This window comes from Rhamphochromis sp. 'chilingali' (assembly GCF_963969265.1).
Source record: "Rhamphochromis sp. 'chilingali' genome assembly, chromosome: 12".
Taxonomy (NCBI): Eukaryota; Metazoa; Chordata; class Actinopteri; order Cichliformes; family Cichlidae; genus Rhamphochromis; species Rhamphochromis sp. 'chilingali'.
In genome coordinates this window covers 14,083,882-14,108,948 of record NC_137939.1, presented here as the reverse complement: position 1 = coordinate 14,108,948, position 25,067 = coordinate 14,083,882, and the positions used below count along the sequence as shown (strand labels likewise).

At 44.8% G+C, this 25,067-nt stretch overlaps 1 protein-coding gene across 4 annotated transcripts; it reads right to left on the bottom strand.

Moving 5' to 3' along the window:
- Nucleotides 1-105: 105 nt before the first annotated feature.
- On the bottom strand, nt 106-24,823 carry LOC308406656 (carbohydrate sulfotransferase 11-like). Of its 4 annotated transcripts, none has more exons than XM_080897790.1 (4): nt 24,314-24,823; nt 2,142-2,221; nt 1,587-1,751; nt 106-1,465 (listed from the first exon to the last, which is right to left on the bottom strand). In XM_080897790.1, exons 1-4 carry the CDS (start codon nt 24,405-24,407, stop codon nt 785-787), a joined length of 1,020 nt encoding a protein of 339 aa, XP_080753916.1. In that variant the 5' UTR covers nt 24,408-24,823; the 3' UTR covers nt 106-784. The 4 variants fall into 4 exon arrangements, with proteins under 4 accessions (XP_080753916.1, XP_080753918.1, XP_080753917.1 ...); XM_080897792.1 differs by having other exon boundaries at nt 1,587-1,748; XM_080897791.1 differs by having other exon boundaries at nt 2,142-2,218.
- Between the last annotated feature and the right edge of the window lie 244 nt (nt 24,824-25,067).

Below are 25,067 nucleotides of genomic sequence, written 5' to 3'. Positions count from 1 at the left end.
TGTGGGAGCCGGTGTGAACGAGAGCTGCGAGATTTGTGCAGTTTTAAAGCAGGAGGCTGATGTGGTACGCTCTGACGGTTTCCTGGTATAGCATCGGTTAATGTGCAAAAGCTGACATGGCAAAAAGATATTGACTCTGAAAGGGAAAAGCTTTTTGTTCTTTAAGAAAAGAAAATCATTTCCTCTGGGAAAAAAAATGAGCCCGACATCCTTGCTCTCCAAAACAATAAATACTGACATAAATAAAAGCCTTCCTAAGAGACGGCAACACTGTGCTCAGTTTCACAGTCAGCACATTTACCTGTGAGAAGAGAACCTGCTCTTCTCAAGTTTCATTTCTGGCTCACTACCTCTCAGAAGATGCAAAAACAAAGAAAAGAAATCTGTAGCGAGAGCTGCAGAAAAATGCTGATGAGGCACATTTCACCAGCTCTACAACACTCAAACTAAAGTCAAAGCAAGGCTTGCTAATTTTGATGAAGCAAAACTTTGGCAAGAAATTGCAACAAACACAAAAAGGATCTGTTTGTAAAGAGATGATGTGTCACCTGCAGTCTGCTGTGCTAAAGACAAACTCCATCCTCACTCAGTAGATCACAGCACACACACCATCTGTCTTCTTAGGCAGTTTTTAGTTTCACTTACTGAAACCAGAAAATCCAGTCACTCTCCACAGCCGTTAACTGTTTTCCTTGGAGAGTCCCAGTGTCAAGTCTCTGCTTGTGGTGGACCACTCCGAGGCAGGGAGCGACACAAAAGTGCCTGAAAGGACAAGTGATGCTCATCAAGTCCTGAGATACTCTGGTGTGGAGTAGTTGAAGAGCATGAAGTCCATGCGATACAGATTGAACAGTTTTTTCTGAAAGAAAGGACTGATGTGCTTAAAGTAACGCCCCGCCATGTGGCCGTCTGTCCTGGTCGTCTTGCCGGACGTTGGAAATTGAAGCATCCCCTCCACTCCGGCCAATCTGAGCACGGCCTGAGCATCGGGCTCCAGAGTCTCGTATTTCCCCACCACGTCGTAGTGGATCAGGCAGGGGTGGCAGAGGGAGTGCACCCGCTCCCAGTGCTCGTTGAAAGGTTCCTCCCGTTGCGTCCGAGGGTCCACAAGATACTGGACAAACTCAGGGAAAGTCACATCATCTCCTTTCTCGAGGGCTTCCGGCTTGGCGTTGGGCCTGTGCCGGCGGATGATTTTAGTTCCGTAGCGTTTGTGGAAGGCAGTGTTGTACCTGCGCGTGAATTTGTTTCTGTAGGCTGACACCAGCCGCTCAAAGGGCTCCCGCACAAAGATGAACTTGAGGTAGCTGCGAAGGCGCTGGTTGATCTCCGCGACCGAGAACTCCGAAAGCGTGCGGAGGTTACCTGCGACGTGGGCCTCATTAGCGGGGATGGCGAGGGGGTCGGTGTAGCGGCCGTCGCTGGTGAGGACCATGAGGACACGCTTCCAGTTAGTGCAGGCTACCTGCAAGTCAGAAAAGGAAACACCTGTGAAATAAAAACATGCACCTGTCTCCCTCTATCATCATCCAATCCGCTCACATTCTCTCAAACCTCTTTCATTTCATCTGTACGTGCTTACCAACCTTGGGTACATAGCAGTAAATAAGGCCATGCATGTCGTCAACAATGAGGTGTTTGAGATCCTCGGGCGAGAGCACGCGGCGCTTCCTCGTGTGGCTCAGACATGCCTGCTCCAGCAGCTCCCTGCGGCCTTGGAGGGACTTGTGAGCTGCCAACAGCTCCAGCTGCTTGTGATGAGGACGATGCAGAGAGAGAAAAAGAGGCACAAACAACTTTCAACAAAAGCCTTTTAAAAACTGCTGAAGGCCAGCTGTCAGTACAGAGTTTAATTCCTTCAAGGATTTTTGAATGTTTGAATGTTAATAAGCAGCTTGATACAAATTTAAAGTGATTTAACTAAATGCAGCATCTCGTCAGAGACTGGAAGCCTGAGCCTAAGTGTTCATTTTGCATTATGTTTAATACTACAGTGTGTTAAGTACTGAGCTTTAGATGTTGCAGTTGGTACAGTCTGTACAGTGAAAGTGAAACTTGCTACCTACTAGCTGTAGCCCTCAAGTCACACTATGTGTGTGCGATTGCGTGTGTGGTGGGACAATATGTGCCATTGTTCTCACCTGGTCTCCATTATAAAGTGTCTGCAGCGGACTTGTCCTGCTTTTCCCTGGTCTGGTGACAGCCTTCAAACCAGCTTCTGCTTTTAAACAACAAACATGTTTTACTAAAATGGACACTGAAACCTCTGAAACGTGAAGTGGACAAAACTGATCATCTCGCTGATCACATACTCCAGAGTGTCTCTGCTCCCAGGTCTGAAAAGTGACAGTAATTCAGTGGTGCCTTAAACCTGCACTAAATAATATTCAGCATTGGGGAAACTCATTTGGGTGCAAAACAAAGAATGACTGTGTAGAAGTGTATGTGGAAACAACCTGTGAAAGCTCTCGTTTGGGTGATCTGAGTAAAGTATTTCCTGACTGAATTTTAATGGAGGACGTTCATTTCTGCCTCTGCAGAGTCACAAAGGAGGACAAAGCAGTGAGCGCTTCAAAGCATTAACGGCTATGAGTACTGAAAAGTGCATTAATGTTGCTTAACACTCCCCAAGGCTGTGGTCTCCCCTAGCTCCACCACGCAACAAAAATTGTCCAAATAAGCAATGAAGCCTAGAAAAAATGCCAAAGCCTTTGATTATAAACTCCAAACTCACCATACACCGCTCTGATAAATGCACTGGAACAAACCCAATCCATGAAGGTCCTGCCCCATAACCCACAGGACCCGCTCTGCACCACAGGACACCTCCAGAGGTCCTGCATTCATTCTGATGGATCAGAGTTGTTCTGCAGCAAGTCTGCTGCATGGTGTGTCATATATCCACAACCACTGATTTAAGTGTAACCACTTCACTGTTATTTTTTCAAAATTCAGTCTGCATGTAGGTGACTAATGAGAAACAGCATCTCATATATTTGCACAAGTTTAAATTTCGCTGTAAAGATGTCCAAATGGAGTTACGGACAGAGCCAACTTTCCACCCATCTGCTGGTCCCGTTCAGTCATGATGTGATCTCCCACCATTCATTTATACTGTAGATTCTATAAAACTCCAACACCTACATTATTAACACATCTCTTTTAGCCTCTCTTTGCTTTAAGAAGACCTTTACCTGCTCACAAACACACACAACAGTTAGCTGTGGACGCGAATGGTGTTAGGCTGACCTGGACGATCTGCGAGAGTCTAGATACTTGTGCCCTTCCTCCTTCTTCAGCCTCTGTAAACACATCTGTCTTCTTCTTCCATTCCTCTATGCCACCCTCCACCCCCCCTCCCTGCAAACACAGTGTTAGTGTTTAGGTCTGCAGCTAATGGCACTAAAGTGAGAACAGAAATTTGTTTTGCACATATGGCTAAATGATGCAGAGGGCTGCTTTATATCAGGCACAACGCCAGAGTAAGACAGAGGTAAGTAGATGTGGGAAGTGTGCTTTATGCAGTTTAGCATTTTGGGGGGAGGGGTGTCTCCATACCATCATATGGAAAGAATATTAACCAGCAAGGTGAATGGCTAGGCTGTAAGTATGGAATCCAGATGGAGACGGAGGCCATTTCCCTCCTACTGTGTCTCTTCTTTTCTACTGAACTACATCAAACAAATAAAATTGAACCCCTGCTGTTCTGAAATGTTTAAAAACCCATCAGCTGTGCATTCTGGTCTGACAAAAACACTGTCACATGTTCCAGATTGACACGAAGCTGTAAATCATAACTGCTTCCTTCCATTTTGAGGAAGAAGCAAACACAAAAAGGAGAACAAATGGTGACAGAGCAAATGTGTAATGTGCACTCACACAACAAGAAGACGGCGTATCTCAGCTCAAGGCAGGCAGAGGCTGTGGAGACACAACCTCTGCCTGGGGCACAGCCTCTCTGCGTGAGCTCACATGAACCATCAAAATCCTCCACTTCCTCTGGGTAATCTGTGCCACATCATCAGCAACACGCACAGATAGACATCAAGTCTTCCTGGACTCACTGGATACATAACGAAAATCCACACCAGGCCAAAAGAAAGAACATGTCATTTCTGATATGATTTTGTCTAAACCAGTAAAGATGTTTTTTGTCAGCACTCAGGCTAAAAGTCACACTAACTGCAAAGTGGCATCCTGTAGATGTGAAACACTAAGGCTTTAAAATAAGACAGCAACTTCGAGAGATTTATAATTAAAATACATAAGGCATGTGAGCCCTCAGTCTACAGCACAGGTCCACGATTATTAAGGAGATAAGCCTTCAGCAAACCCAGGACACTTCCTCAGGAAGCTGGAAAGTAGGTCAAGAGACACTTGTGGAGGGTTTGTTAATAGTTTACTGTCTGTTTTGAGCATAAACGCTACATGGACTTGAAATGTTTGGGTTTTCTATCCATGCCAAAGTCACGAGGAAAGCTCAGGAAATGGCAAATATAGGCCACAATCCAATGTCAACAACTGGATCATCAGCTCCACTCAATACATGACACAAGTGTCTGAGGAGATGCACTCAGTGAGACTGAAAGCAGGGAAAGGGGAAACTAGCATGGCCATAAATGGCAGTAGTATGCAATAGGCACTCTCAAGCCTACACTCTGTTGCTGACACAGACACAGTCACTGTCTGATGATGAAATTTATGTCACACAAGCCCAAGTGGACTCGTGGATGTGGAAACTAAAAACCCACTTCACACTGTGCTGAAGTGAGACAACAGCAAATAACTCAGTTAAATAATGTTAATATGTGTTTTATTATTTTAATAAAACACACATGACCTTTTATATCACCTTTTTTAGATCACCTTTTTATAATAATTTTGTATTTATTTAAAAATGCTAGGCAATCAACATTCAGTGGACTCTGATGCTGCCTTACACACACCTGAATGATTACTGGTCTCAGAGCAAGGAGCATAGCTATTATAGTTTAACACTAGTATTAGATCACTGCTCACATATCTACTCAGAAAAACACACTTAGCAGATATCCACAGTCAAGGTATCACTATCATGGCAGAACTGGAAATGTCAGATATTTGAATATCAAATTATAAAACTTTTAGCTGGACTACAGGCTGTGAGTCAGTCAGTCAGTGTGTAATGTTTAAAGAGCTACTCGATGGATAATCGTGACATGTTGTATAAATCATTGTGGATCCCAGAAATCTATTTACCAGCCTGTCAAACACAGGACTCGGGCTGTTATTTATTTCCTCTTTGTGCCAAGGACGCATTTGTTTCTTTATTCTTTTTCTATTATTAAGACAGACTCTTAATATTCACTGACTGCCAAATTGATGTGAACAGATAAACCCCGGTCACTGCTATCTGTGCAGCCAAAAAATATCATTTCCCTCAATACATTAGTTTGTTTTTGTGGTTTGCAGCTGATAAGCACAGTTGCAATATCTAAGTCAAGTTTGTAGTCAACATGACACACACTTTACTTGCATAACTTCTAAATATGGGTGTATACGGTCCGCTCTAAATTGTTCAATCACGAATTCCTCTATCAGGCCAACTTTTTTGATATTTTATAATACATCACATGACCACGAATACATCTGTGGTTACTATGCTCTGATCATTGTGAAGCTTAGTTTCTTTTTTTCTTTTTTTATGTGTATGTGTGTGTAGAGTGTTCTATCACACTCCACCAGAAAACCACCACTTCCTCTCATATCAGGAAGTGACAACATACCCATAGCTGAAGAGGAGCAGAAGAGGCCCCAGTCTCATTACATGCAAAAAGCCCTTGTGGGACTTGGAATAATGGCAGTTTTGTCCCCACTCTACAAAGGCAAATCACAACCCTGCTTTACTGGCAAAGAAGCTGCTTCCTCTTTTGGAAACCTCTTCACCTCTATGATCATAATGCATACAAGGCACAGAAAATTATGCTGCATCACTTGTACTGCATGGGTGTATAATTCAGCTTAATTGCACTTCAAAAGAAGGCCTATCTTTATTAGTTTCCATGAGCTGTAAGAAAGAGGAAATGTAATGTATTTTATGTGAAGTAAATAAAAGTCTGGCTCACCAGCAGCTGACAAAGGCAGGAAAGACTACAGCATTATCAAGACTAACGTGTCACCAGGCAGAGTCCGATTCACGGTGTCACAACATTCATGTGCTACAGACTGCAGATGTTGGTGATTACACAAACTAGATCTGGTAGTTTTACACTAAGTGACACTAGCGAGCTGGCAGCCGCTTTCCATTTTACTCTTATTCTTCTTACTTTTACTTGCACACCTCTTACAAACATTCAGCAGATGCACTGACTAACCAGTTCCTGTAAGTCATCACATCCTTTTTCACCTGAAAAACCTGAAAAATCTGATGTCAGACTTGAGGTTCGCTTGAAATTTATCTTCTCTGAAACAACATGTAGCATGTAATGAACTGATCTATCTGAGACATCACTGCAGCTAACAGTCTGTCGATGCATCTGCCTTTATTGTTTCTACACCTCTGCCCATCTGCGTTTCAGCACGGTTCATTCAAAAGTCTTTTTTACGTTCCAGTAATTTCAGTGAAACCTCACATCGTTCGACATCCAACTCCAGCAACCGTCAGCTCGGCTTTGTCAGTATTCTTACACAAGAAGAAGCTGAACACGTCTGATTCATAATTACAGAGTAGCACAGTTGTGTAAAACATGTCAGATAAAGTCAGGCATACTTCAGTACAGCTCCAGTTTGAACTAATTTTCTGTCTCCTGATGCAACTGTTGAGAAAATGTTCAGACGCTAAGATGACATTGTGTTTTTTATGAACTCGAACAGTTCATAAAAAACATAATTTAAGGTTTGGGTACACGCACTGCTGCCACAAACAGAATCCAATCCTGTGTGAACCTCTGCAATGTGACCAGTGCACTCCGGTCTCTTACACAGATCTAAATGTTACAAACACATCAGCGCTAAAAAGCTAAAAACATGGCACCAATGCAGTTTAAGCTGACTATAAATAACTTCATCTTTATGTACTTAAGACACTAGCCTTATTAACCATATTAACACCTTTTACATTACAATACTAACACAGCACAAACTGCCAACAGGTGTAGCACATGGTGTGATGTGCTCTCTAATGAGCTGTTGGCTCTGTTGGAGACCTTAAAGACATCACTTGTTGCGTCACAGCAGCTGCACTGTTATCAGTGTCAGTGGCTAGTGATAAGTGGCGGTGTGCACACATGCAAATGAAGAGTGTACTTAGTTTATTTGATTAAGCTACATGTATGAATAGATATGCAAAGATTGTGTCTGTATATGTGTTTAATGACAAAGGTTTACAGTGGTTGTCTACAATATGTTTAGGTGAAAAACAATCCCCACAGTCTGTGCATGGGTGAGATGACAGAGTGGGCCCTGATGATGCTGTTTAGAGCTTTGATGTGGAATCCATCACTGTCACAAGACCCAGAGAGGATTTGGCATCAATGATGGCTGTCAAAACAGCCTTCAAAACTCTGTCAGTCATGGCTGACAGTTTGCTTTTTCGCATTCGGTGAATTCAGTTTCCTGTGTGTGGTGGCAGCTATAACAGTCCACTCCAGACTTAAAACGTAAATCAGAACAGCTCATATTGTTCAGATGCCACGGGCACATCACTGTTGAGCAGACAGTTTGCTATTGTTTCCCATAGCTAGGGAACACAGACACAGAGGCTTTACCACCCTACAGCAGGCAAAGTTGCATACAGCTGTCCAGCAAATGAAGTGGAATAAAACCGGCGAGGGTGAACACAGAGCAAACAGCACCGTGAGCGGAGAAAATATTCATGTTCAGAAATGATGATTCTAGCAAATCCCATGACAAAAAATCAAAACCCTATATTAACTATGGCAGGACGACTGACTTGGCCACACAAAATGATACTTTGCATCTTTTAATTGGACCAAACTGTAAATTTTATGCTGATGAAAGAAAATGGTTTCCTGTGTCAAACTGAAAGAGCACAAAACCTTTTAAATTAGCGCAGCCACAGAAGCAGTTCAAAGCACTTTTAAAGGTGACACATGTGCTCCTGGTTTGACAACACACATGTTTAGATGCTCAAAGGACACTCGCATAGTGATACTGAGGCAGCTCAGCTGGGTCAGAGCAGCCACATGAAAGAAGAACGAGTGGCAAAAGATTCAATTCTATTCTTGTACAAACAGTGATGTGTTTGATCAAAAAGACCGGGTGGAAACAGGTTACGTCAGGGAAATTTCAACAGTGTCACAAATCTTTTTGTTTGACTTTTGGGGGAGAGCTAACAGTAAAATGTAAGTGGGAATGGTAATGTTGCTTCTGGAACCAATCAAACCAATTTACTGTTCACACTTTAAAGTGGAATGATGAATATAGACTTCCTCTGCCTAACAGATCTTGGTGAGATTGCTCACTGAGTGATATTCCAGACCGTGTATGTTAGCACAAGTAATTCAAATTCAATTCTGGATTCAACAGGGAGTCAATGAAGAGAAGAAATATGAGATATAGGATCTCTTTCTACTCCCTGTCTGTACTCTCACTGCTCCATTCTGGATCAACTGAAGGCTTTTTCAGAAACTTTTTGTCATGGTCCTGGGTCGTGCGACCCAGTGTTTTGTGTTTTAGCCTATTTTGATGTTTATTCTTTGTTTAGGGTCACTAAGGCAGTCCAGCCATTTGTACATATTACCCGTGTATTAAGTCTCCCTTGCCCTTCGTGTGTTTATGTCTGCGTGTCTTATATTGTCAAGTCCATGCTGTCGGTTATGTCATCTCCCCTGTACTACGTCTCCCCGGTTCATGTGTCTTGTCTAATCTCCATGTTTCCTGTTTTACTTTGAAAGTCTGTATTCACGGTCAGTGTATTCAGTTTCACTCCTTCTGTCCTGTCAAGTTCATGTGTGTCAGCTGTGTTCCCATGTGTGGCCACTTCCCCTGATCATCCCTCATGTGTATTTAGTCTCTGTGTTTCATACAGTCTGTCTCGCGTCGTCTGTGTTACCACCTCCTGTGTTCTGTACCTCCAGCCATAGTCTTTCCTTAGTTTTGTCCAGTTTAGGTTTTCTGTTGAGTACTACACGTATGCTGCCCTCATTCTGTTTTTGTTCTTTTCATCAGCCATAATAAAAGGCTCGTTTTGTTGGAATCCACTCATGCATCCTCGTTTGTGTTCGCACCTGGGTCCACCACACACCTTTCCGCACGGTCTGCCTCCGCAGACCGTGACAGTACGACGCGAGCATGCCGGACCCAGCGACACATGACATGGAGATCGTCCGGACAGTGGAGTCGCTATGCGACCGATGGCTGCACTGTCCCAGAGAGGGGGAACGGGAAGAGTTAGCCCGCCAAGTAGGGGTGTGCGTGTCCGTGTTCCCCTGGTTATGGGAGACGCTGCACCCCCTCGTCAGCGACTTTCTCGTCTCCACTCTCTGACTCCGCCCGCAGCAGCAGCGGCCCGGCGAGCGTGAGTCGTCACCAGAGCCATGCTGTTGCGGTGTTACCCCGCTACCTCATGAACCAGTGGCGGTCAGAGTCGGAACGGTGAGGCTCACCACCGACACACACACTTCATCGGCTTCCGCATCTTCGCCACCGCCTGTCTGCACGGAGATGCCCGAGGCTATTGACTTCGGTGAGGAGGAGCGGCAGCAGGTGTTGCGGGCGTATCGGGAGGACGAGCTACGCTGGAAGCCCTGGCTTATCTCCGAGGAGGAGCTTCTGCCAGCCGCCCCGCCTCGGACCGGCCGCCCGTCCTCGGACCGGCCGCCAGTCCTCGCACCGGCCGCCCGTCCTCGCCGCCTCGATCGGACTACACTTCTCCCGCTTCTTATCTGGCGCGGATGTGGTCGGAAGACGAGGAGCCGCTCGCCACAGAAATCCAAGTTCCGTCCGCGTCCACTTCAAGACGGAAGCGACGTTCACGTCGCCGTCGCTCATCGCTACGGCATGTGTCGCCCTCCACTGAGCTACACGAGGAAGCTGTGGGGGGCATGGATTCCGACCTCGAGGGGCGGCAGCGCGCCGCATGCGCGCAACTGCAGGAGGAGCTACGGGAGGAGCCATGGCTCGCTCCTCACTACGGTGAGATCTTCCGCGGGACACGCCTAGCCCTTGGGGGCCCCCGGAGTTGCCTGGAGCTCCCGCCTGCCGCCCCGCCAACACTCGCCGCCTCAGCCTCTGCGACGCCGCAAGAGGCTCCACTTTCCACGTCAACGGGACCCACGGCCAAGAAGAAACGGCGTTCGCGTCGCCACCGCATCGCCCGACGCTCGGAGGTTAGTGACGGTGTTTTGTGTCCACCTAATCGCTCTGGATGTACTGAGAGCGAGGGGCTCGGAGGGACAATAAATGTCTCAGAGATGAAGACCCCGTGTACCGGTACTGTTAACTCTGTCACCCCCCCAGGCACCGTGTCACAGTCTGTTTTCTCGGAGGCCAGTGAAGAAGCTGTCTTTCCCGTGCCTCTGGCTACTGATATTGAAGGTGTTACTCTCGTGCCTACGTTTTGTATTGACAATAAAGCTAAGTTTTCTGGTGTTGGGCATGCTGTTTTTGGGGACGCCACACTGCCCTCACAGTACTGTGAACCTGACACTGCCAAACCGGCCATAGGCACTTCGGTTTTGGGGATCAACCCGTGCGATGTTCTGTTAAACCCTGTTATTATGAGTGTGCAGGCTGAGGGGGAGGTTAGGGAGATAGAGGATAGAGAAGACGCTGCACACCCAGGACATGCGTCTTTCACTAAGGAGGCTTCTTTTAAGACTGTTACGGCATCTGGAGCCTTTTCGAAGACTGTGTCTCAGCCCCTGCTATCCATTGACTATAAATCACGTGAGAAAACGTCTGATCTGACTAGTAATAAGACTGTATTCCCTTTGACTAGCACCCACCTTTTGGGGTCTTTTTTCCCTGTTCCCAAGCCGAATAATGAATGTTCTGCTTATGTAACTAGCCCAGCGCAAGAAGGAACGTCTGGTGTTGATCGGGAAATTGTATGTTATGTTCCGGCGCTAATCGGGCCCCAGGTTCCTCACTCTGCTGATGATTTGACCAGAGTGAGTGCTTTGGGGTCCGACATCAGCAACCGCTCTTCTGCACCAGTCCGCCGGGGCTGGACGAGTATTAAGGGCCTGCCGGGTTTTCCTATGTCTGTGAATGGCATTGTGATTTCTGTTAATACTAAAGTGAAGGTCTGTTTATGTTGTGCTTTCCCCTTATCTAATGACAAGGCTGTATTTTGTGTTCCCAAGACTGTCGGGGGGGGGGGGCGCCACGCTAATCATCACAAACCAGCTAGCCCTTTAACCGCACCCCTGGGCCAGGGCCTTTTGACTGCAGTTAATGAACTGGCCGATCTAAGGACAATTCAGCCGGATTGCTCAGAGCCAGTCCACTATGTTTTCTATGCCACGCCAAGTCCATGTGCATCCCACTCACTAGCTTTCTACAGCCGCCTAGTGTGTGGGGCTGAACCCCTCCTTAACTCAGTCTCGCCAACAGGGCTCTTAGACTCCAGTAAGTGTAGTTGTCTCCCATGTGACTGCCAAATTATTGTGTTCAAATCATCTGCACCTAGTCCTGGTTGTGTTATGTGGGTTCATGCATCGAGTCTTGGCCTTAAGAGTCATGCTTCCTGGGACAACATAACTGTCACTTGTGTCACTGAGCCACCTTGCTTCTGGTCTGAAATATTGTTTGAATCGTGCTCCAAGACAGAAGGAATGTTTAGCTCCCCAAGAAGGGCAACTAAGGACAATTCGGACTGTGTTAAGGACTTAGAGACATCAAGGTCCTTGTCTGTCGTTGCTCCTCTGCTTACATCTGCCAAGGACAGTGTCCGGAGCTTCGTGCTCACTCCCAGGGTGGCTGTGGCGTTACCTGACCTCTCACCTGCGTCTGATCTCCAGGTAGAGGCAGTGGACACCCAGCCAGCACCTGAGCTAGCTCCCACCACCAGGGTCAGGGCAGCCGGAGGTCAGCCATATCCTGCGTTTACACCCCAGGCGGGAATGGCTGCCGTCCGGTTTGTTCCTACACCCAGGTGGGTTCCCAAAGTTATGCCAGTCAGTACACAGCTGAGCTCCGCACCCAGCCTCGGCGCTCAGGTGGGAGCGGTTGTCGCTCTGCAGGCGCCTGCACCGGCTCATGTTTCCATTGGAGGCTCAAGAGAGTCATCGCCACCACGACAGCCTCCTGCTCTGCTCCCTGTCCAGGTGGCAGCCCTGCTCCCGGTCCAGCCAGGGGCCTCCTTAACTGTTCACCCTGCGCCTGCTGCTGGATGCCCGGGTGTGCCTATCCGGCATCCTGCAGCATCCACACCACTTCACGTCATGCCAGCTGGAGGGCCCGAGGAGCCCCTCCGGCCTCATGTCTCGTCAGCTGGAGGGTCCGAGGGGCCCGTTCAGCCTCATGTCTCCGCTGGAGGGTCCGAGGGGCCCGTTCAGCCTCATGTCTCCGCTGGAGGGTCCGAGGGGCCCGTTCAGCCTCATGTCTCAGCTGGAGGGCCCGAGGGGCCCGTTCAGCCTCATGTCTCAGCTGGAGGGCCCAAGGGGCCCGTCCAGCAACCTGCCACGTCTGCTGGAGGGCCCGAGGAGCCCGTCCAGCACCATGCCACGTCTGCTGGGGGGCCCGAGGAGCCCGTCCAGCACCATGCCACGTTGGCTGGGGGGCCCGAACCGCCCATCCAGCCACCTTCTGCGTCGTCTGCTGCAGCCTCAGAGTCGTCGTCTGCTGCAGCCTCAGAGTCGTCGTCTGCTGCAGCCTCAGAGTCGTCGTCGGCTGCAGCCTCAGAGCCGGCGTCTTCGTCTGGTCCGGCCTCATCGGAGTCGTCAGCCTCGTCTGGTCCGGCCTCATCGGAGTCTTCAGCCTCGTCTGGTCCTGTGTCCACCGGGCCTCGGCCAGTGCGCCTGACACTGCTCCGTCGTCTCCTTCGCCGCCGCCGCTGCCTTCTGCGTGGCCGGCCTCCTGAACTGCTCCGTCGCCTTCGTCGCCGCCGCTGCCTTCTGCGCGGCCGGCCTCCGGGCCGGCTCTGTCACCTGTGCCGCCCGCCTGGTCGGCCCCCCGACCATGTGACCCGTGTACTCTTGTGCCTGTGGGCTCTGGGTCGGCCCCCTGAACTTTGTTTGGACTTTGGTCTTGTGCTCCTGTGTGTTCTGTTGTTCGTTTTGTTTCCTGTTCTGGTCCCTCCGTCCTGGTCCCCCGCCTCCCGCCCTGGGTGGGGTTTTTCTGTTTTTGTTTGGTTTCTCGGTTTTGGGCTGTCGGGAGCCAGCCCTTGAGGGGGGGGTATTGTCATGGTCCTGGGTCGTGCGACCCAGTGTTTTGTGTTTTAGCCTATTTTGATGTTTATTCTTTGTTTAGGGTCACTAAGGCAGTCCAGCCATTTGTACATATTACCCGTGTATTAAGTCTCCCTTGCCCTTCGTGTGTTTATGTCTGCGTGTCTTATATTGTCAAGTCCATGCTGTCGGTTATGTCATCTCCCCTGTACTACGTCTCCCCGGTTCATGTGTCTTGTCTAATCTCCATGTTTCCTGTTTTACTTTGAAAGTCTGTATTCACGGTCAGTGTATTCAGTTTCACTCCTTCTGTCCTGTCAAGTTCATGTGTGTCAGCTGTGTTCCCATGTGTGGCCACTTCCCCTGATCATCCCTCATGTGTATTTAGTCTCTGTGTTTCATACAGTCTGTCTCGCGTCGTCTGTGTTACCACCTCCTGTGTTCTGTACCTCCAGCCATAGTCTTTCCTTAGTTTTGTCCAGTTTAGGTTTTCTGTTGAGTACTACACGTATGCTGCCCTCATTCTGTTTTTGTTCTTTTCATCAGCCATAATAAAAGGCTCGTTTTGTTGGAATCCACTCCTGCATCCTCGTTTGTGTTCGCACCTGGGTCCACCACACACCTTTCCGCACGGTCTGCCTCCGCAGACCGTGACACTTTTAGACCAACCTGATAACAATAGCAAAGTAATGAATGTAGGAACAAGCATCACTCTGAGAGAGGATGTTTCTAAAAGTGACCCCAAGGTTCCTAACAGTTTTACTAGAGGCCAACCCAATGCAATCTAGAGTAAGTATCTTAAATATTGCTTATTTTCTTTAAAAATTATATCATATTAAATTTTGTGTCCCTTCACATTAATCACCTGGTTGTCCAAGCATCCCCCTGCAGTGGCTGCATGGACACTGTATGTTGTCAATCTAAACTGCCTGACCATAGTTCACTGCTGATCAAGAATTAGACACACAATATATTCATTGATGTCAAAGGGTCAGTCATAACATCAACACTAAGCCTCTTGTAATATACATCACAATCTCATTTCAGTCAAATTCCTAACTAAGTGAGCATTTAATGGCGTAACACATGACATGACTTGGGCAAATGAGTTCATAAGACCACTCTGGACAGGACTTTGTGTTACTTTCTTAAACTCCCAACCGAGGGTGTTGTTTTAGGAAGTCAGACAATAGAACCACAACAATTATATGCACCATGCTTCCTGTCGCTGCTGGGACTACTGTACTGTACTTTCTTGAGTCATGTGGTTGGAACAGAGTTGGAAATAAGTCTTTGGGTTTACAAACACAAGACAGAGCACTGGAGGAGCAGTCGGCAGCAGCAAATGTGCTAATGTTTGGGCTGCAGCATACTGGTTCATCAGGAGTGTGAGCGAGACAAAAGACAAAATGACAACTGAGAATGTGAACGAAAACTCTAGCCATAGTGTTATCGAACATTACACCCCAGGGGATCAAAAGGAACCTGATGAGGACTTTGAGTGTTTAGATAATGTACAAGTCACACAACTGACCCATGCATGAGTGTCACCGCCCACTTCAATGAGACTATACTGCCTTTCATGAGCCCTCAGTAGATTCTAGAGATGGACCGATCCGATATTACGTATCGGTATCGGTCCGATACTGACCTAAATTACTGGATCGGATATCGGAGAAAAATAAAAAATGTAATCCGATCCATTAAATATCACGAAAGCACCTCACAAAACTTGCAACACGCCGTAACTCGCCTCAGAACGTCGGAGCAGTATGCATCACGTGATAGAGCAGCTGTGGCATGCGGGACCTGTCGGTGGTCTGGATAGCATTTGGAGCTTCGCTAGCAACCTGGCATTTCATCTCCGACAAAGTTATCCCGAGAGAAGTAAAGCAAGTGTGTAAGTCCATCTCTGAATGTTTGTAAAGCATTCCCACGTTAAGCTTAACGAGCGACTGCCTCTCGCTCTCCGGCTGCTACTTCAATCGTGAAACTGCTAATGATCAGCTGATCGGCTTTTCTGTCGTGAGTCTCTCTTGTTTGTTTTTGGTCCACTTTGCGCCAGAAAGAGCAAACCAGCGGCTGAACAACAGCAGCACGTTTAAGCTTGATAAGCTGTTGTTACAATTTATTTAATATTACTTTCGACACCAGGATCTTTTTCTACGTAGCTGACGGCTGGTAACTGTGCAGGGGCGGATCTAGCAAAGTTTAGCCAGGGGGGCCGATAGGGCATTAACTGGGAAAAGGGGGCACAAAGACATACTTTTCTGTCTTATTCTCATTTAAAATGTCTAGCTTTTAATAAATAATTATCTGACACCCAAAGTTTTAATTTGATGTAAAATTAATAGAAGTCAATTACTGTATATAGTGACTATTAAGTCTAATATATATACCCTAGTAAGCTATAGTACATTTTCCTTTGGGAAGGTACCATCTGTGCAGTCTGCAATTTTGTTGAAGAAAGATGTTGAATCTATTTAATATTTCTTGAAAAATAATTGATTTCTGTGCATTTTTTTTCACACTGCATCAAATTAAGGTTGATTACGTTGATTAAGCATCATGAGGTGGAGCGTGAGGGGTGGTTCCCTATTTTTTATTTATTTATTTTTGTTGTTGCTGGGAGTTGGAACCCTATTAGTTAGGTTGCTTAATATTTACGCTAAGTACTCTTTAAAATACCAGAATAGGGAGGATGGTGTAGGTCTAAGTTTATTAGATTGATCAGTATTGCTGAACTATGAAATATTTTTTTTGTATACAGGTATAACAGAATAGCTTTAGTGTAGTTGTTGTTTTAAACTTGAGTATGAACTTGCAGACTTGCAAAATGCAGCAAGATATTTTAAAAAACAGTTTTGTTGATTAAAAAACACTATATCGGATTCATATCGGTATCGGCAGATATCCAAATTTATGATATCGGTATCGGTATCGGACATAAAAAAGTGGTATCGTGCCATCTCTAGTAGATTCTCCCATGGAGAATTCAGCAAATATGTCACTTTGGTTTATGTTCACCTTATGGAAATTGTCCTGAGGATACTGCAGAAAATTATCAATGTTTTTTAATTTGTGGGATTATTTCCCAACAATTTAAAACAGTTTGACAGCAGTTCACAGGCAGTTTTTGTAATAATTTAAGTTTTTGCCAGAATTTGCCAGAATTTAGATTTTAGTTCATTATACGTACCCATGGTATTTATTTACATTTTCTTGTCCAGTGTTATAGTACATTTATCATGTTCAGCTTCTGATAGAAAATATTTAAACCAAGATTCACCTTATATTTTCCTAATCCCACTTAGGAGTCAAAAATGAAGCTTCAGGTTTGTCAGATGTAGTGATTTTAGTGATTCAATCTTCATCATGATACAAATGTATAGTACTGACTGAAATGACAAAAAAAAAGAAGATGACTTTTATCCATATCGCTCAGACCTGACAATAATCTTGTATGCAGCTGTAGAGATCAAGTATTATTTTTGTACTGGGATGGCAAAGTGTTACAGAATTCAAAAGGCTGTTAATGTGACGAAAACACCACAGTGAAGTAACACCAACCACACACAACTGTCCACACTGTTTGACACTGATTACCCAATCCTTCACCAACAGTCACACTATTATTGGAAGTGATTTCCACTGCAGCTAAGACCTGGTTACTCCCACAAGGAAGTCTGTCACTTGTAAGTCTTGGTTTTATTAGGGCACCATCCAGATCCAGCTTTGGTTTGATATGATAACCTTGGCTTAAGGTAACAAATGTATCTGCCTTTTGCTGTGATAAATGAATCAGTCTTTTGTGTGTAAGGCAGCATCAGACTCGACTTAAAAATTAATTTCCTAATTTAATAAAACTAGAAAAGCAAATAAATCCGACAGCATCAATTTCTGGAACTTGAATTTATTAATAAGATAATAAATGACAAAAGGACAACAACAAATATATTACAAATAGTCTTTTCGCAACTCTGTTAGACTGGCTGCCTTTTACTTTCATTTTCTTTTTTCATCTTGTTTTTTTTCTTTGTTCTGAGTACACCTCATTTCACCTCTCCTCTCACACATGCCACATGTGGAGGGGACCTCACAGAGACAGATGTAGTGAAACAATGTTAGTTAAGTTGGTGGCAACAGGTTATGTAAGCAAACTAAAAACCTGCAAACAAACAACATAAGAATAGTGAGACCATCAAGATCAAGCATCATTATCAGAACTCATTTGATCTCAGTTTTTGGTTAAATTAAACACTTCAGCAAACAGAACCTGGTGATCAAGTCAGGGAGAAATTCCTCCAAAATGAAACTTTGCTGTTAGCTTCCTACAGGCTAAGACAACTCCCCAGCTAATTTAGGCACGCCGCTGCTGATGGGTGCCGCTGTGCTCCATCCGATCATCTTGTCACTAGCCGATGGGGCTGGGCCATATCATACCGTTCACGGTAATACCGGTGAATAATGTTGGGCAACAATAAGAAAATTAAATATTGCGATAGAATATGGGTAAAACATGCATGCGCAGTACCTTTGTTTTCATACGCACATGGTGGAAAAAGCATGGCGGCGACAGAGAATGAGAAGAGCGAAAGTGGATCGTTGAATGAAACGGATGAACCAGAATTGGTTTGTAAAAATGCTGCAACTTCAGTGGTGTGGAACTGGTTTAGCTTTCGTCCGTCAGATACACGACAAAGCACTATTTTTGGTAGACCATGCTAGCGGGCCGTCGTTATTACCGTGTTTTTTGGAAAATACGGCACACTTAAAATCAATCCTTTGATTTTTCTGAAAATCGACAGTGCCCCTTATAATCCGATTTTATGTGGTACACGGTGCTCGAAATCTGTCAAATGTTTTAGTACGACTTTGCTAAGCTACGAAGCCGCACCGCTTGATGGATTGTTGGAGCATTACGGCTATCATAGGCAGGAGCCTCGCGGAGTGATACGTACTGTGCTTCAACATAATATTACCGTATTGTGTGTGTATAACCTCTTTTTAAGTTTTGTGGATATTAAACATGGTTATGCTGAGGATATGTCGGCCAGTTTCCACTGGAAATGCCTTTTGGTTAAACTGTCTGCAAGGAATTTACATTTGCACTGTTACATTTTTATATAACTTTAATGCACATAAAAAACAGCTGCTTGTTTAAGTGAAAATACATTGATGGGTTTTTTTTGTACTAATAAAGTTGTGGATTGTAAAGTATTTTGTCTAGTGTCAATTATATCGTCAGTTATATCATCATCGCAAATTTTCAAATGTATATCGTGATAAATATTTTTGGTGATATCGCCCTGCTCTACTAGCCGATCACATTGTTGTCACTGATATCACAATCAGATGGGGACATCCAGATGTCAAATACAAGAAAGAATATCTAAGACTAAGTATCTCGTCAAAATGTGTGTTAAATGCTCCTGGTGTGTAAATGCATTTCCTGTGGCTATGGTCCAGAATTTTGTTTAGAACCAGCTGAAAACAAGTTGAAAGTCTATAATCATATACCATTATCGTTATCATATACCATTACAACTAAAAACTATAATCTATATAATAATCAATGGCATATTGTCTCACGTTAAAACGCATGCCTGCAAGTGTTTTCAGAGCTGTGCTGTTATCAGCTGCTCCAAAAACGAAGGGAAAACGCAAAAATAGTGAGGCTAAATACAGAAGCTCCTTGTTGGTTGTGTGGTTTGTTTCCTGACTGACATCCCACTTTTGCTCTATTATTGGTGATTTATTGATTTATTTCTGCAAAAGAATTCATTCCAAGGTATCACACAGCAGCTACCATTTCAGAATGTTACATGTCAAACAGCCAGACAAACTGCATCTTTTCAGGAACTTTCAAACATCAAACAAATAAAACCTGGACAAAGAAAAGCACCTGCATTGTATTTTACACAGCTGTAGCAAATACCCCAAATACTTTAATAAAAGTGACCCCAAGGTTCCTCACAGCCGCTCCTGCGCTGACACAGGAGCGGCGAGTCCGGCGACCAGGCTGTTTCGTCTTTGCCGAAAGCACAGCATTGCAAATAAGAGCAGAACTTAAAGAATCAATCTCACCAGGCTAGTAACGATCCGATACCGATGACGACTTGGTGTCTATAAAATCGATATTTGGATCGATCCGCCTACCACTAGTGTAAAATGTATAAACACATCTAAATAGGTTTTTTGACTGGAGAAGAAGAGCATTATAGACAAGTTACAAATGAACCTTTGATTAATTATGGAATTAGTAATGTTAAAACGAAGAAGCTTTAAAAAATAAATAAATAAAACATAGCGCATACTGTAAAAGGCTGAACCGCTCACTACCTGCATTTTAAAATTGACGTCATAGCTGGCTACAATTGATTACAGTTCAGCGTTTAACACAATAGTGCCCTGCAGACTGTTCACAAAGCTGAGGGATCTGGGACTTAACAGCTGTCTGTGTGCATGGGTGTTGGACTTCCTCACTGGCAGAACTCAGGTGGTGAGGGTGGGCAGGTGCTTCTCCAACAGCATCACCATCAACACAGGAGCACCTCAGGGATGTGTCCTCTCGCCACTGCTCTACTCCCTCTACACTTCAGACTGTGTGGCCACCCATGGCTCCAACACCATTGTGAAGTTTGCTGACGACACAGTGGTGTTGGGTGCCATCTCCAACAACGATGAGGCGGCCTACATGGATGAAGTGAAGAATCTGGCATCGTGGTGCCAGGACAACCACCTCCAGCTGAACGTCAGCAAGACCAAGGAGCTGGTGGTGGACTTCAGAAGGGGTCAGCACAGAGACTACAAGCCCATCATCATCAACGGAGCTCCAGTGGAGAGGGTGCAGTCCTTCAAGTATCTTGGTGTCCACATCTCCTCAGACCTGACATGGGCTTCCCACATTCAGGTCCAGACCAAAAAGGCTAGGCAGCGCCTGTATCACCTACGACAACTGAGGAAGTTCAGGGTCTCTCCAAAGATCCTCAGGATTTTCTATACAGGCGCTGTGGAGAGCATCCTCACACAGAACATGACATCGTGGTTTGGGAACAGCTGTGTGAAGGACCAAAAAGCTCTCCAGAGAGTGATCCGTACAGCAGAACGCTGCTGCAGGATTGCTCTCCCCCCTCTTCAGGACACCTACACCAGGAGATGCCGGACTAGAGCAGCGCAGATACTGAAGGACCCGTCCCATCCAGGCAACAAACTGTTCCAACTTCTGCAATCTGGTAGAAGGTTCCGCATCTTCCGGGCAAGGACAGAGAGACTCAAGAGGAGCTTCTATCCCCAAGCCATCCGTGCCCTAAACACACACACCCGCCCGCTCACATCATCTATAATTGACTGAGACAGGACTCTCTTCCAGACACTAAACCAAGGCACAATGTACATTTCAATTCCTTTAACTTTAAATATGTTTATATTGTCTATCCTGTAAAATAGTCAGATGTCTATTCATATTAATGTACAGAATTCACCTGCTTGCTGCTACTACTGCACATTCACCCAGTGTATATACTATATGTATGTATGTATATATATATATATATATATATAATGTTCTTCCTCTACACCCCCCCCCCCCCCCCCCCAATTTTTGCACATGTCGAGGAGCGTGTCAGGCTACATTTCACTGTGTGTTATACTTGTATAACTATGCATGTGACAAATAAAGAACCTTGAACTTGAACTTGAACAAAATAATAAATAAATTCAAAGAAATTATTGTAAAAACAGAAGAGTTAAAGTTTATCATTTTGTCCACATCTCCCGGCATCCAGCGTTCACACTGCTCAACCTCAGTTTTCAGCTCTTTACATCCTCAGCTCTGCTCTTCAAACCTGAAACCATCCGATTCTACTGCTCTATTCTCAATTTCACTCTTTATTTGCTCGGATTAGTTCTCCACACTCAGAACTCTATTGCTCCCAAACAGCCAAGTGGCTGGCCAGTGTATCTGCCACTGCTCAATATCCTATCTGCGACTCACACACTGCTAGCCCCTACTTTAATGATAACAGATGGCTAATGTGGCTAACAGGTAATTGCTAATAAACTGCTAATGTTAACGTGTGGCCAGGTTAAGCTTGCTTAACCTGCTAAAATGGAAGCTTTACCTCTCTAAATTCCCCCTGCAGTACATGAACGTTAATTACTTCAGCTGTTAATGAAAAAAGAAGCCATGTGCAAGTCTGCCTGCAGTGGTTGCAATTTAATATCGTAATTGAATATTCATTTTAGTATCAAATTACTATTAATACATGAGTACTGATTCTTTTAAACCCTAGTACTGGGTGTATGTTACTTTGTGCTTCAGTACAGATAAACTCAGTTAGCTTTCTGTTAGCTGTTTACAATTGTTTGTGTTTCTTCTGCTGTCTTACCTCAATTATCCAGTTGAACTCCCAAAAAATCTGTTCTTCGATACATATTATTAAGTCACAAAACAGAACAACTTTGAAACATGGCAAATTAACTACGGGGCAAAGCTGCTAACATATTTAAGCTGTTTCCCAACCCGCTGCTACACATCTGAAGTCCAGATTTTTGTAACCGTGACGTTGTCAAAAAAACTCTACATTCACAAGTAGAGAAACTTAAAAAGAAGAAGTACAATGATAACCTAACGCAGACTAAACACCTACACAACTGAGAAGGACAGTAAGGCACAGGTAAACTTATTCAAGGTAACAAGGTGGGGGGGGGGGGGACTAAGGAAAGAAGGGTTGGCTGAGGTCAGCTTAACTCGACGCGACTCAACTTTTAAGCATTCTCCATGAGCTGGTAGTACCTGGTAACAGGCACTTTGTTAGTAGTGCTCAACTGGGGATCCAAGTGATCTGAGCAGATATGAAAATGTGGCATCAACAGAATGCGTGCCACTGATTAGCTAGTCTCAATCAATGATTAAAGTCAGTGATGATGAGGGCATGTCCTTCACAAAAATCAAAGTCTGACAAAACGCCACCAATGAGCAGCAGGTACCTTCACCTCGACGTCCTCCATTGTTTTGGCATTCGTGTCACATACAAATGACATCACTGGTATTTTGACCATGTTGCTATAACAACAACACACACACACATTAGGTGGTACACACACACACATTAGGTGGTACTTGATAGTAATGGAAAATGTTGAGTTGAGCTGCTTTATGTCAAGCCGAGAAGGTACCAGTGGAAAATCCCTATAGGGAACTAACCTTCATTTTTAACAGGCATACGCTGTACACTGAAAGGGAGACCAAGCACATACTGAAACAAAAAAACAACTATACACAGACAAGGAACTGAAATGGAAACCAGCACAAAGATAAAACTATTAACTGATCTGTCAGAAATCACGGGGATGATCCAGGACACCATGACACACGACTTTATGGTCAGTGTAACTGTACCAAAGCCACAATGGAAATCCCATTAACTGTCTGCAACATTTGTGTTAATCATCACGTTTTCAGGTCTTAAATCCATTTTTTTCTCTACTTAAGCATCTGCAGGAAAAACAGTTCTTTAAGGTTACTCATCACAAAATCCTTCGTGACACCAGGGCTTATGGAACGAGTTCTGGATCGAACCACAGATCTGAACTATGGAAAAATGCAATACCTTATGAATATCTAAAGGGAGTAGGCTGAAAAGTATCTAAAGATGCTAAAGATTGTGCCCTGTTTCATTTCAGAAAAAGGTAAATTAAACAACGCTTGGATCTCGGTTTTTAAATTCACGCTCAGTAGATGTTCTGCTGACATCCAGTTAATTAGTCTTCTTTATTGTGGCTGCAACCTGCTTTTCATGTGGTTTTCATTTGCTACTAGCAGGTTCTAATGCAGCCAAGCCTCAATGGGTCAACCAGTAAGGGTATATAATCTGTAGATGGAAGGGGGAGGTCAATGAAAGTGCTTTAGTGTGCTGCTTGTGGAGTTGGCAACATGTGGTCTGTGTGTCTGCTACTGAAAGCCATAAAATGTGATTTCAAGCTTTTTTGTTTTTTGTTTCAGGTGTGTGTTTTTTGATATTCAGGGGGTGCATGTGATTATTTCTTTTGCCATTTCCTTAATACGTGCAGTGTTACCCTGGATACTGTTCAACAAAAACAAAAAACAAAAAATCCCCACACCGACTGATGGAAAATCCTCTTGCACAAAAATATTGCTTACAGCTGATTTGTCTGGTTTCTGTGCTCTGCTGCTTTTTCTCTCCTTGACAAACCAATTTAAATATTTGTTCTTCCTCTTCTCTAAGCGCATGTGCTGCTTCACTTCAGTATGCATGGCAAGGCACAAATCCATCATCTGGACATCTCTTTCACCCCCCTACTCCTCACCCTGGATGTCTGCAGTCCTTTTTCTCTGTGCTGCCCAGCAAACAAAGGCAGAGGAGAGTAGAGGTAAAAGGAGGAGAGTAGAGTCACGGTGGAGGAATATGTGTGTGTGTGTGTATGTATGTATAATTGTGTGTGTGTGTGTGTGTGTGGGGGGGGGGGGGGGGGGGTCTCTCTCCAAAGGCAGAGGGCTTTCAAACCCTTACACCTTTTCCATGTGAGCTTATTCACGCTTCATTATGCCACCGTTAAAACTTCACAGTTTTGCAAAATTGACTGCAAAGGATGCAGACTCTAGCAAGACCACAAGACCAAAAAGCACGAAGAGCTTTATAACTTGTATTTTCCTCGCTATTAATTAGTCATTCACTTGCCCTAAACCCTAAATCCAGTGTGTGTGCCTAATTATCTGTAGTTTCTTTCACTCGTTACACCAGCGTATATTTTCCACGACAGCGAATGAGAAGAAGAGCTAGCTTAGCTAACGTCAATAAAGTGCGGACCCTCTGCTTTCTCCTTCCTTGTGATAACCACACAATATATCGAACACAGTTTTATTTGCCGTATCTAAATACATTTAAAAAAAAATGTTCGTTAAATAGTACCCCACTCACTGTTTCCCCAGTGAGTGGAATATATATGTGTGGGCTTACCTGGTTTAGTGATGCTCTGAAAGTACAGCACGAGAACGAACAGCGAGCCGAGGCACGTCGCCAGAAACAGGCGTCCTCCCCGAGGCATCTTCATCCTGAAGCCCGGCTCTGCTGACGGAGCCTCCGACCCCCCCTCTTCGCTGCCTCTACGCAGTTCATGCGAGACCGCCCGATGGCAGATACGAGACACTTGAAAGCGATATGGACCTATTCATTAATTACGGGAAGCAAACGCCCAACCAGAGAGAAACAACAGCGCAGTAATAAAACCCGTTAATTGTAACGTCAAGGATATAAATCCACTTCGCTCTGGTCGCTACTTAAAAAATAAAAAACAACAAGAACAACAATATTAATTATAATGGCACTTTAGATAACATTGGAAATAATGTCATGTTGATATTACAGTCCCCCCAAAAGTTATTAACAGTCCTGTTTCTTCTTAGCTCTATTTGCTACCCCCGCCTGTGGTGTGTAGAGTTTGTCGAAGCTACACAAACTTCTCCTCCGCCAAACTGGAGACCGGGCACCCTTGCCATGACGTCACACCCCCCTTCTCCTCATGCGTACTCTCCCACATCAATGCTGCATTCAGGGACAACAGGACAATTTGGCCATGATGAGGTTTTTTGAGTTAATGTAATGCAGTTATACTTGTCGCAGTATTGTGTATTGTATGAAAATGAAGAAGTGTCATCCCACTGTTGTAAAAAAAAAAAAAGGCAGGCAGAAAAAAGTACATTCGCATTAAACT

Coding starts and splice junctions, on each gene's coding strand:
- LOC308406656 (XM_080897790.1), bottom strand. CDS start 24,407: ATGAAGATGCCTCGGGGAGGACGCCTGTTTCTGGCGACGTGCCTCGGC. Junction 2,222..24,313: donor TCAGAGCATCACTAAACCAG/GTAAGCCCACAC, acceptor GTTGTTTAAAAG/CAGAAGCTGGTTTGAAGGCT. Junction 1,466..1,586: donor TTTACTGCTATGTACCCAAG/GTTGGTAAGCAC, acceptor TCTGACTTGCAG/GTAGCCTGCACTAACTGGAA.